The sequence below is a fragment of the Condylura cristata genome, unplaced genomic scaffold (assembly GCF_000260355.1).
Source record: "Condylura cristata isolate star-nosed mole 26May11 unplaced genomic scaffold, ConCri1.0 scaffold00011, whole genome shotgun sequence".
Classification (NCBI taxonomy): domain Eukaryota; kingdom Metazoa; phylum Chordata; class Mammalia; order Eulipotyphla; family Talpidae; genus Condylura; species Condylura cristata.
The window spans coordinates 15950060-15962920 of record NW_004567112.1 but is presented as its reverse complement, the minus strand read 5'-3'; the positions used below and the strand labels follow the sequence as shown (position 1 = coordinate 15962920).

The 12861-nt window shown below is 56.8% G+C and overlaps 1 protein-coding gene across 2 annotated transcripts in view; it reads right to left on the bottom strand.

Moving 5' to 3' along the window:
* Window positions 1-12861, bottom strand: part of SH3PXD2A (SH3 and PX domains 2A) — a 193514-nt gene that overhangs the window by 56802 nt on the left and 123851 nt on the right. For both annotated transcript variants that reach the window (XM_012723673.1, XM_012723674.1), the window contains exon 6: window positions 12704-12732. In XM_012723673.1, coding sequence (XP_012579127.1) covers window positions 12704-12732 — 29 coding nt within the window. The remainder of the gene's footprint in view (window positions 1-12703; window positions 12733-12861) is intronic.

Here is a 12861-nt window from a genome sequence, read left to right as displayed (position 1 = left end):
CAGGTCCTTGGACGGGAGGGGCGAGGGGTGTGGGGTGCTGGCTGCTGCTACAGCAGCTCAGACCCCAGGGCCGGCCTCCTCCAGGCACAGGCTCCACAAGGCTGGCTTCGTGTGCGCGAGATCTGGGCTGTCCCATAGCCCCTCAGCAGGGCCCTGCACTGGGCTTAAGACTCTTCCACCCATTGTTCAAAGCCTTCAATCATGTATGAACACAAGGTCCCACAAATGATGCAGCAGGTCCTGCCCAAGGTCCGGGACTACAGAGTGCTTGACTAAATAAAAGTACTCAAGAAGGAACCTCTCAGGGCTGACTTCCTGCTGGGTCACCTTAAGGACAGAAGGCAGGTCCTAAAGGGGAAGTCAGCCACGTTTGTGTCCACGCCCCGCTCTGCGCTGGGGCCCAGTCTCTGGTTTCTTGGTGGTATGCCACAAGCTGGAAGGAGCAAGAGGGGAGTCAGACCATTGAGGGAAAGAGGTCTGGGGCTAGATTATGCCAGTTCCCATTTACCCCAGGTGTTGCGCAGGGCGTTTTATGAGCACTGCCTAGTTACAACAGCCTGCGCTTCACAGATGAGGGAAGCAGGGCTCAAGGGACTTAAGATCCTGCCAGAGCCCCATAGCAAGGAAGCGGTGGGCAGACTTGAGCCTGGCCAGGCTGGTCAGGACTTGGGAACAAAGGGACCTAAATGAGGGGCTTTATTCTCTGGGTTCTCCCTGCCTGTAGGCTAAGCGGGCTCATTATTTCTGCAATACTCCTTTTTATAAATGCAGGCACTTTTCGTTCATTTTACTCTCAGCAAGAAGGGGCCTGCCTCCGTCCCCAGGAGCTGCCTTTCCCAGAATCCAGAGTCCACATGGAGGCCACCCAACCCGGGGCAGGAATGCACCGCTGACCTCGGCTGCAGTCAGAGAACGGTCAGCTTCCCGGCTCAGGTGGGGACTGGGTGGGGAGGGGGCTGGGCCTGGAGCCACCCCACAGCGTCTTAGGGACTACACCCAGCCCAAGTGGGCAGATGGGGGAGGCCAAGCATGTCTCCCTGGGGTTGCACAAAAACAGGTCACGGTCAGGTCCACCACACACTCTCCTTCCTACTGAGAAGTCCAGAAGCTCCCCAGATAAAAGACAGGGGCTGTGGTTAGTCAGAGGTTCAGGGTCAGAAAGAGGGGCGCTGGGTGGGGAAGCGGTGGGGTTCTGAGCCTCCACTCCCAGCAGCTGCTGCCTGACCCCTCAGCTGCAGCCGCCCCCTCTCTTCTCAGGTTCTCCTTTCCCCACGTAGGGACGCTGGTGCACGGAAGAGTCAAAGTCAACACTTTTCGGAGGCCCAGGATCACAGCCACCCCCAGTTCCTGGGGGTGGTCTGCCCTGGTGGTCCTCTTCACTGACTGGGATAGCTTCCCTCTGCATCCCCCCACCCACCAGCTATCCCGGCCAAAGCTGGATCTTTGAGGACGAGGCAGCAGCAGGGGTAGGGGCCAGCCAAGCAGGATGTAGTGAGAAGTGAGCAGCTGGGTCTCCGCACCCCGCCCCCCCCAACACCAGCCTGAGGCCCACCCCACTCCCTCCTGGCTCAGTCTCCATGACAGCAGGGAGTGGAGGATGCAGTCCAAAGCAGTGGACACAGGGCCCACATTCCCACCCCAGACCTACAAAAATGGAATGTCTTGTTTTCTCCAGATCGGAGAAATGGCTCTTGCTCTCAGATTATCAATGAACCAAGGGCCACTATTTCATGAGCATTTATGTGTGCACAGCAGGGGGCCTAGCTGTTGCCCATACCCGCCCTGTCTGTCTCCAGGCCTCAGAGCCAGGGATGCAGATATTTACGACCACGGACCCCCCCGGGGCTCTTACTACACGGGGCTCATAGAGGTTTGGGCCTGGCATCAGGCTTGTAGCTTGGCTTTCTCAATCTACAGGCCTGGCCCCCCGGGGGCTGTTACAAAGCACGTCCTCATTTTCCGGGTGTGCCCAGACCCAGCCGGAGGCAACGGAACCAAACTGAGATGTGCAACAGGGCTGTGAGGCCTGGGCTTTGGGCCTGGCCCACAATGACACCTGGCTGAGCACGATGGGTGTGGAGGTGACAGGCAGGGGTCTAGAGCAGAGTTCATTCCCAGCTGAGGCCGCGGGTGATCCACCTCCCCGGCGGCCAGCTCCTCTCATCTTGCCCCGGGCAGGATGTGGGTTTGGGTCACTGACTGCGAGCCAGCGAGAGCCTCAGACAGCTGATGGGTGCTGTAGCCCTAGCAAGTGCCTGGTCCAGATTTGTTACTGGTGTCTCCAATCAGACTGGAAGTTCCTTCAGGGCTTAACTCTGTCAGCGCTAGTAGGATGATGTGCAATAAATCCTCAGTGGCTGATGGAGGGGGGCACGCTCGTGGTGCTCAGACCTAAGGGTTTCGTGGGGAAACTGAGGCCTGGCTTACCCCACCGCCCAGGGCCTTCCTGGCACCAGGGTCTGCCCTCTTTCTAGTGGTGCTTCTGACTCTCGAGGCACATGCAGGTCTTCTCAGGCTGGAGGGACTGAGACTGGCTTGTGTTGGGCTGTGTCACTCAAGAGCAGGCGCCAAGCCCAGGGGGACATCCCCGAAAGGCTGCTGGCTTCTAGCATCTGCTGCCTAGCCCTTCAAAGAGCTCTTTTAAAAATGTGTCCATAACCAATATAGTCTTGTAGCAAGATGGATGTTGCAGGAAATGAGAGTCTGAGCAAGAACAAGTGGCTTATCTGCAACGTCTGGTGGGAGCAGGCTCAGCAGGGCTCAGGCAGCCCCCCACGGTGGGGGTGGGGGTGGGGTTGCTGCCCCAGCGTCTCTGCCCCTTCCCTCTTCCACTCTGCTGGCCTGGACCAATCCCCTGAGCTCTCAGATGCCACGTAAACAGAGCAGACCCGGCTTGGGAAATCCCCACATCTGGCTCTCACGTGACCACGCTATGCCCAGAAGGCCGCAGCAGCTGGGAGGGTCTGAGCTCTGGGGAGCTCCGAGTTAACCCTCTTCTGCCACAGCTGGGCTCTTGGAGAGGAGGAAGGAAGGAGACCTGCACAGGGGCTTGTCCTTGGCGGGCTGCACAGGTACAAGAGGACCTGGTCCCTGGCTCTCTGGTCTTCCCCTGTGATTCACAAGGGCAGCTCTTTCTGTCAACTCTGGTCAGTCAATCTCAGGGGACACCCACTGGGTGCAGATTCATGCCAGTCAGATACTTATTGAGCATTTCCTAGTGCTGCCTGGCTGGGGGGCCAGGGCTGTGCAACCTCCTGGAGATGGTTCATGCCCCCCTTTCTACTGGGGAGGCCACACGTGCCCCAGGAAACCAGTGGAAGCCAGAGACCACCTAATGATAAGGCCATAGACGGCCTGGGGAAAATTCTCTGTGGCTCAAGTGTACGTATGTGGCTCAAGTTCATCGAAGTTTTTCCGCTTCAGCAATGCTAGCAAAAGAGAGGCCGTGTCAGCAGCGTAGCTGGGGTTGCACCCCGACCATAGGGACAGGAGGACACGGTTCGGCCAGCAGAGGACGTGGTGTGCTGGGATACTGACACCGAGGCTGACCAGATGTCCTCGGCCAGGCCGCGCTCTGTCCCCTCCGGCTGACTGGTGTGCAAACCCCAGTGGGTGGGGTGGAGGGCCTGACGGGGCCTGTGTCCCCACAAGGTTCCTGCTCACTCTGCCCCATCCCCAACGGGGCACTTGGCATGGCATTATAGCTGCTGTTTACTTTCTTCCCTCCCCGACCCAGCTGGGAGCGTGAGGACAAGGCCCTCACCATCCTGGCATCCCTGGGCTTCCACCACAGGGCTTGACACAGAGAAGCCACCAGGGGTTCGCTGGACAAACCTGTAAGATAGCTGTGGCCAGAATTGGGGAGCTCAGCTCCTGGTCTGGCAGGAGCCGCCTAATTCAAGGCAAGTCCGGAGCTGGCACTGGCAGAAGCCTACTTCCGGTCAACTCAGCCTTCAAGGGAACCCCTGACCCCGGGAGAATGGCCACTAGTGTTGGCTGAGTTCAGAGCAGAGAGCAGCTGAGGCCGTCGAAGAAGCTGGGACAAGCGGCCTCTTCATCAGAACCCAGCGAGCAATGCAAATGAGCAGCTGAGGGCGGCTTCAGGAACCCCTGGGCTCCAGAGCTGGGGCCCCGAACGCACCCACAGATCTTCCCACAGATCTGGGACGAGAGATGTTAAGCTCTGTGTGTTTGCAAGGCACCTGGGGGGGGGACCCCACAAAGTCAGTCTTGGATGGGGCTCTTGTCATTAGCCTCTCATCACTGCTTCACAAGGGCCTCGCCCTCCTGGCAGGGACAGTTGATGCAGCCAGCCCTGACCCCCACGCACACTCAGGGGGACGAAGGTGGCCCAGCGCCGTGCTGGGAGCCCTGGGTAACGGGGCGAGAGCTCCCAGACTTCTGCAGCCAGCGCCTTCTCCTAGGACGCTCGCCCAGGCAGCAGCATGGCAGCAGGAGGAGTTGGGTCCCCGCTCCGAGCACAGGTCAGCACAGGCCGTGAGGGACTTTCTGCACAGCCCGGCCAGCTCCAGGTCTAGCAAGAACAAAGCCCACATGAACTAAAAACGTGTCTTTCTACCAGGCGCCTGGGGCCTACGTGGCAACGCCAAGCTGGGGGCTGAGCAGAAAGTCGGGGGAAGCACTGATTTTTTTCCTGTAAGCATTGAAGTTTTACGAAACTTTGGAAAATTTTTCTTTGCCTTCACGTTTCAAAACTGACAAGATTACCCAAACGCCACGAGCCAACTCGGTTACGCCCACCACAGTGCTGTTGCTAAACAAAGTAACTTTAGATGAGAAAAAGGTGCTAACACAAGGGGTGATGCACATACCCCCCCATCTGTGTTTTCCACTGGCTTCATCTCGACTGGAAAGGCTGCCGCTCTTGTCACATGTCTAGAAACCAAAACGCCAAAGCAAGGAACAAGTTGTTTTCTGGCTGGGCCACCACGTGGGTGCTTCGTCCCCAAGCACTAACCCTCACAGAAATAAAAGGCAGGTGGACGCTCGTCGCTGCTTCCCGATGAGGCTGCAGGGGAGGTCAGTGGTGTTTCCACAGCCATTTTCCAAGGCCCAGGGCTGGGCAGGGGAGAGGACAAGTCTCAGAGTTCTGTCTCTGACTGGTCCCCCTGCCAGATCACCCCCTAATGGGGAAGACAGTGGCATACGCCTTCAAGAGGCAGCCCCACCTGGCCCATCACAGAGATGCAGCCTCCCTGCCACCTCACTGCCCTGACCCCTGGCAGCCATTAGCCCACGTGGCAGCCCACGACCCACTGCTGGCTTGGTGTCAGAATCCCGGGGGTGGAGAGACTCTCAGTGCCAACTCCTGGGTGCCGGCCCCAGAGACCCGTGTTCTGCAGGGTTAGCTGGGGCCTGGGTCTGTACCCCAAAAGCAGGCTGTGCCCATGTTGCCACCTTTCAGAGCCCCTTCTAGTTTCTCAGCAGAAGGGGGATGGTAGGACGGCAGAGGGGTGGGGGGCTGAGCAAGCAGGGCTGAGGAAGTCGAGGCTCCCTCCCAGCTGGGGATTTACCGCCTGGGAGGTTGAGAGGTGATTTCGGGGTTCGTGAGCCCTGCCTTCGCTCTCCCCTGCTTCGTGTGTGTCCAGGCCAGCAGGGCAGCAGGCTACGTGGGCGCTGGCCAGGATTCGTGGCACAGACAGACACGCGTGAGCAACGCATTCACTTTCTCCATGGCCTCACAGCCACATGGGCTGGCTGCGGGCTGCCAAGTCAATCAGACTTCTTTCATTTCCAATTAGTTGGCTTTGAACACCAAGGGTGACATCAGGTTGAGGACCCAGAGCCATGAAAATAAAAGCTGTTTAAAAAACATCAGCCCAGGGGAGTGATGCCAGAAGCAATGCCTCCCTCCACAAGACATGCTTAGTTTCGAGGGGCCCCTGGAGGGGGCCAGGGAGGTCTTGGCTGTGTTCACCGAGCAGTCTGGGCCCTTCTCACTGGAGCTGGGTGACGTGGACAAGCAAGAGCTTTGGAAATTACTTTGAAAAGTTTTGCTGAGACACCCTCTGAGGCCACCTCCCCAGACGTGTCTGCCCCCTGCTCACTTCCACTTTACCGGACACCTTCCCTCAAGCTGCTCAAGCTCAGCCCAGCACAGTCCCCTGGGCTGGGCTGGAACACCCAAGCAGGTGAATCTGGGTCCCGTGCATCCTCCGCTGAACTGGCCCCAGTTAAAGCTGACCAATGGCTGAGCAGCAGGGCCATGAGAACCCAGTGTTGTGCGTGGTGCTTAGGTCACAGGTTCTGGAAACCTCTCCTTATGTAACGTGTGACTCCTGCCAGGGTGCCTAGAGTGGCGATCCAGGTGACACAAGTCGGGGGACCTGGAGGCTTCTGTGCTTCCCTGAACATAACACTAAAGGTAAGTTGCATTCGGTTAAGAGTAGACAGGTCAACAGCTGGCGGTTTTAAATCAGTGGCTTCAGTGGCACATAGGTCAAGACAGGGCGAGAAGAGGTGTAGGTTCCACAGCTTATTGTAGCTGAAGAGGAAGATCATTCATTGAGGCAGCTTCCCATCTTCCATTCGGGAACATGAAGGTCAGAGAAGAGGAACTCGCCAGTGGGCGCAAACAATGGCAGGACACCCCTAGGACACACCTCCAGCAGTGCCCACCCTGACCCCCCTCTTTTATAGAACTCCACGCTTTGGGGGGCACAACTCGCCGTGCCTTGCTTCCTGGTGAGTCTCTGACAATGCCCCACCTCTGAGCAGGCACCAGGGGTCAGCAATCCCTAGAAGAGGCGCCCAGGCCCAGGGGTGCCTGCCCTGGGGAGGGAGAGGAGGTTGCAGGGTCTGCTCCACAGCCTGGAGTCAGCAGAGAGCCACGTGGCTCTCATCCTCGGGGCATTCTACCCATTGCATAGGGAGGAAACTGAGGAAGTTAAGACTTGCACATGGCACACATAGCGGGGAAGAGCTGGCCCACAAAACGTGGCATTCGGCCTCAGCATCCCTGCTTGTCACTGCAGAACACTCAGCAAAAGCTGGTCTGGTTTCATTTCTTCTCAGGCCAGGTGCCAGGCTCGTGGACTGGGAATAAATGCTTCAAGTGGGCTGTTTTATTCTCAAAGATTCCTTCTGACCTGAGGGTTCCTTTCGGAACCTATCAGTGAACACAGCATCACAAGCTCTGTTACTGGGAGCTCGCTAGTTGCCTGCCCGATCTCTGCTTACTCATTTAAACAAAGCAGGCTCTATTTTCTCCCCTATTTTCCAAATGGGACGTGAAGGTCAGAGGTTAAGAACTCATGAGCAAACACATGGAAGAGCTGGGCTTGAAACCCTGTGCCCAACCCTAAACTCTGAAGCCTGCTACATGCTTCTCAGTGAAGCTACAGCTGATCTCATTAACTCCATCCAAAAATGCAGGTTTTATGCTAGCTAAAATGGAAGTGTTCTGAGTTCTTTTCCAAAGAAAAGTAAAAGTGAACAGGATTTCACGGCAAACATCTGCAGAGAACAAACTTGCAATATGCTTGAGCAACCTCACTTGCATTTAAACGAACTACATACTGCTCATCACAGACCTCCTGGGTGGGATGGAGCAAGCCCAGGTCCTCGCCCTGCGGCAAGCCCAGCCGGATGATGCTACGGGATCCCAGGCCGCCTGCGCCCTCTAGTGGCGCAACTCAGAACTCCCCAGCTTTACAGGTGTGTTTCGTGTGTCCACGGGCTATTACCGTCCTGCCATCCGACCAAATGTCACTGTGATAAAAGTCTAGTTAGCTGTCTCCTAGTGACACTATTCTAGATACCCAGGGGGTGGGCAGGTGGGGTGCCTGGTCCGATCAGCTGAAAGGTCTTACGGGGAAGAACTGAGGTTTCACTGAGGAAGACAGTCCACCTGTGCTCGGAGTTCAGCTTAGCCAGTCCCCGCAGCTGGGCCAGCCAGTTCCCCGCCGGAAATCTCAATGCTGACTCTGTTTCTCTTGTTGAACCCTGACTGATACAGCAGAACAGGTAAGACAGTGCGCTCAGGTGAAGAGACTGGCCCAAGGTCACAGGACCAGCAAGCTGCAGGGCTGAGAGGAGAGCACCTGACTGGCGCTTCCCAGCCCCCACTCCCCAGCATCACAGCCCTGCCCCACGCCCCTCCGCAGTGGCTGGATCCTCATCATCTCTCCTGTCTCCGTTCACCAGCCAGAAAACCTTTCAGACCTAAGCCAGGCCATGTCCCCTCTTGTTAGACCCTGTAGTGGCGCTTTCAGAGTTAAAGTCAAAATCCCGCCAGTGGCCTACAAGGTCTGTGTTCCTCCATCCCCAGCCACATCGCTGCCCTTGCCTCCCTCCACTTCGTCCCCTCGTATTTCACACCCCAGCCACAAGCGATAGCACGCTGGCCAGCAGGCCCCCACCCCAGGACCTCTGCACTGCTGTACCCCTGTCTGGGACTGCTCTTCCTAAGTAACCTCGTCACGCTCTCACTTCTCTAACATATAGAGTCCCAGTCTCCACTCTCTGGTCCTGTGACCTTGGGCCAGTCTCTTCACCTGAGCTCACTGTCTTACCGGTTCTGCTGTATCAGTCAGGGTTCAACAAGAGAAACAGAGACAGCATTGAGATTTCCCGCAGGGAACTGGCTTGCCCAGCTGCGGGGGCTGGCTAAGCTGAGCACAGGCGAGCTGTCTTCCTCAGTGAAACCTCAGTTCTTCCCCGTAAGACCTTTCAGCTGATCGGACCAGGCACCCCACCTGCCCACCCCCTGGGTATCTAGAATAGTGTCACTAGGAGACAGCTAACTGGACTTTTATCACAGTGAGGTTTGGTTGGATGGCAGGATGGTAGTATGTATAGTCGGGTGGACACACTGGTAACATACAGTCTCTAACATATAGAGTCTGGGTGATGTGCCTCGTCACCCAGAGCAGACAGCCATTCCTGGAGGGCGGGGGCAGCCCTTACCCCTGCTGGGACACAGGTGATAAACAAGAAAACCCACAAGATAATTTGAGGGTGGTCAGTGAAGTGCAGGGAAGAAGAGGGGTCACTGAAGGGGGGTAGTTTCTCTGAGGTGAGACTGAAGCAGACATCTTGAGAAACTCAGGTGCAATGAGCAGGGGGGAGCATTTTAGGTAGAGGGAACATCAAGGGCAAAGGCTGTGTGGTGAGAATGAACTTGACCTATGTAAGGAACAGAAGGTTGTTGGGGCTGAGCACAAAATGCTGGGATTGGGAGGCTGAGAGAGGGCGCAAGCCTGGGGCAGGTGGCAGGCAACAGCCAGAGCACACAGGCTCTGTAAGCTGGTTTGTTCTGAGTGGGGATTTATGCAAACAATACATTATTGATACAGATTTTGAAGAGTTCATTCTAGTGATGGGATGGAGACAGGCTGGAAAAGCAGAGAGGCCAGGGGGAAGCTGCGGCCTCTCTGCAGAGACAAAGGAGGCTTCCAACATGGTGCCATGGTGGGGGCTTAGAGAACTGGACAGATCCACAGGTCAGCTCGGCAGGTGAGGGGAGGGAGGCATTAAGGGTGTCGGGCTTGAGCAACAGAGTGGATGATGACAGTGGGGTGGAAATGGGGTGGAAATGATGCCTGCAGGAAAGAGCAGGAAGAAGCAGGCTCCCTGCAGGGAAGGAGCAGAGATAAACCTGAGGCGACACTATCTCCCAGTCTTCCAGGTCACCAGTCCTGCCTCCTCCTCCTTCCAGGTCACCAGCCCTGCTGTAAGCTGCCTGAGCACATTCTCCCTGTCGACTCCACTCTCCCAGGCCCACCTTGGCTCTGTGCTTGGAAGACACCCCCCCAAGGGCTCCCTAAGGGCACTTGGGATTAACATGTGAAAAGTAAGAAACATGCAGAAGGCCCTGGCTGGGGCATCTGGGAAGCGGTGCCAGTTCTGTCGCAGCTGGGCGCCCCCACGGCTCAGACCTGCACTTGGTGACAGCGTGCAGGCAACTGCCCTCCTGCAGCTTGGTTTCTCATTGTCAGTCGGGAGCCCTATGACCAACTGCTGGCTCTGCGCAGCAAACAAGGAAACGTGCAAAGTGGCTACTAGCACAAAGTAGATGCTCATGAAATCATCCAGCCAGCATCACTTTCCCAAGGTTTTCTAGGTTGCAGGCAGTATCCTGAGCATGAGAACATACTACTTTACTGAATCTTTATTTTTAACCATATGAGCTGTATATTAGCCAGAGTTCTCCAGAGAAAGAGAACAGGGTGTATCAAGAGAGAAAGAGAGAAAAAGAGGTTCATTTTAAGGAATTAGCTCACATGTTAGTGCGGGTGTGGTCAGCCCAAGACCTGATGGAAGGCTGGGCAGACCGGGATGGCTGTGGTTCTAATCCAAAGGCGGCGTGCTGACCCGACTCCTTCTGGCACGGGGAAGGTCAGTCTTTGTGCTACTAAGACCTTGGATGAGGCTCTAGCCCACATTATGGAGGGTAATCTGCTCTCCTCAGAGTCCAGCAATTCCAAAGTTGATCTCATCCTCAAAACACCTTCACGGAAACATCCAGAGTAATGCTTGAATAAACATCTAGGTGCCACAATCCAGTCAAATTGGTTAAAATTAGCCATTACAAGGTGGGCATGAATATTATCCCCAATTTACAGAGGAGAGAACATGCACAGAGAGGGGAAGGGGAAGAGGCAGACTCAGCACCTGCCTCTGGCTCCCGAGCCGGCCCTTTCAGCCTGGCACCAAGTGGCCTTTATCATAACTAAATTTCTCCATCCATTCACTTCCTGTCCTCAGAGCAGAAGGCAGAGAAATGGAGCGAGGTTTTCCCTGGCTGGGGTGGCCTGGCTAGGGCCCGACCTTGTGCAGGAAGCAGCACAGAACCAGGGTCTCAGAAGTCCAGGTCAGGGGGAGACTTAAGAGCTTGTCTGGTCCGGTCCTTGCTACTTCAGGGGGACACTGAGGCCCAGAGTAGAGGAGAGCCTCACCCAAGGATGCAGCATTCAGAAGGTAATGCCATAGACCCTGCTTCTATAGCACCATCTTGAGACTGTCCCCGCCTGAACTGATTTACTCTCCTACAGGTCAGGTGGCTGCCACTGTCATCTGTGTTTAAAGAAATGGGGAAACTGAGGCACAGAGGTCATGAAACTTGCCAAAAGTCACACAGATTATGTGTGAGCCCAGGCCCAACCAGTATACTATAAACTTACCCAAGGCCCAGGGTAAGTTTCCTGGGGGATGGGATTGAGCCAGAACCCCACCCTAGGTTAAATGCCCCCCCCAACCCCCCCCCTGGAGGAGGCAGGTTCACGGGCCGCACAGCTTCCTGGCTGTGCACACCTGAGACCTGCCAGGGCCAGCTGAGCAGCACTCGTGCACACATGTCTTGCCTCCCAGTAGTCATGCCTCAAACAGGTGTGCAAACACCAGGAACAGAACGCAAGGCACAACATCACAGAAATACTCCAACCCCGGCACACGACCCACTGCCTGCGCGCCCAAACAGGTAAACACGCTTTCTTTCACAGCACATACTTATGAAGAACTGTACGTGTACACACACACACCCCACCTGCTCCCATGCACACCCCACATGCTCCCATACACAAACCAAACCAGGACTCAACCTCCCCCTCCCAAGAAAGGTGGAAAATAGCACTTTGACACACAAAACATACAGACGCATCCCCAGAAACAGACATGCCATGGAACTTCTCCTGCCCCGACTCTCATGGCACCCAGCACACCGGGCACTCACCGCTGAAGAGCCACAGGTCAAGGCACCAGGACTCAGATCTCTCCCCACACCAGAGACTACCACAAACCCGTGCTTATTTATACACTTCCCACGGCTCCACGGGCCAGACCCCCAGACGGCCTACCACCCACACCCATAATTCACCATCCCCATAAATGCAACACACAGGACACAGAGCTCCAGGAGCTCCAGCAGCCCTGAGCTCAGCACAGCCCTGACCCCCGTGGACCCCCACACCCAGGCATGTGCTGAGCGCATCCTCCCCACCGGGGAATGCTCTGAGGCGTCCAGCACACAGTGTCCCCTGAAGACTCGTCCTGCCTCTCTCCGTCTCCACCCCTCCAAAATTTCTGGGAGGGCGGGGTACCTGGCACCTGTTAGCCCAGTGCTGGGTGGCTGGTGCCCCCATGCCATCTTTGCCAACCAGGCTACCATGCACAGCCCCCACTCTGGCAGCAGGGAGAAGGCGCTCAGAGTTGGGGGTGGTGGAGAAAGTCTGCTGCAGGCATGAAAAACTCACAGTCACGCAAGTGCCACCCCCACCCCCCCACCCCCGTTTCGGTTTTGGATCTCACCTCCCAGGAGAGAGAACTCTGAGTCCACATTAACCCTTTGTCGCTACCTGGGGGGGTGGGGGAGGCCCCTCGCTGGGGTAAGTCACGGCAGTGCCCACCAGTGGTCAGCGCAGCTGGGGGGGCGGGGGGAGGGGGATTGGGCCGCTAACGTTGCTGAGCTTAGGCCCTCTGCAGACGCCTCCACAAACATCCTCCATGCACCAGCCTTCATCCCCACCGGACTCGGTAGGAGAAGGTTCCGTACACAGGCTGGGATCCAGGCGACTGAAAGGAGTAGCTATCCCCGCTGCCACAGGGCGGCGGGCAAGGTCAAGCAGCCCCCCTCCAGCACCCCCCCCCCACACACACCCCGAAAGTCCTCCGCAGGATCCCGAGAGAGGCGCAGGCACGAAGCAGGAGGGGAGGTTGGAGGGAAAACGCCTGGAGGCTCTCTTACCTGATTTCCTCTTGGAACTGCCATAGTCTCTGAAAAAGAAGCAACAACAGATAGACATGGTTAGGGCCGCGGTCGCGCGGGACTCGGCGGCTGCGGGCTGCAGGTTGCGGCTGCAGGGCGCCCACGGGCCGGCTGCGGTGGGTTCCCTGCGCTGGCGC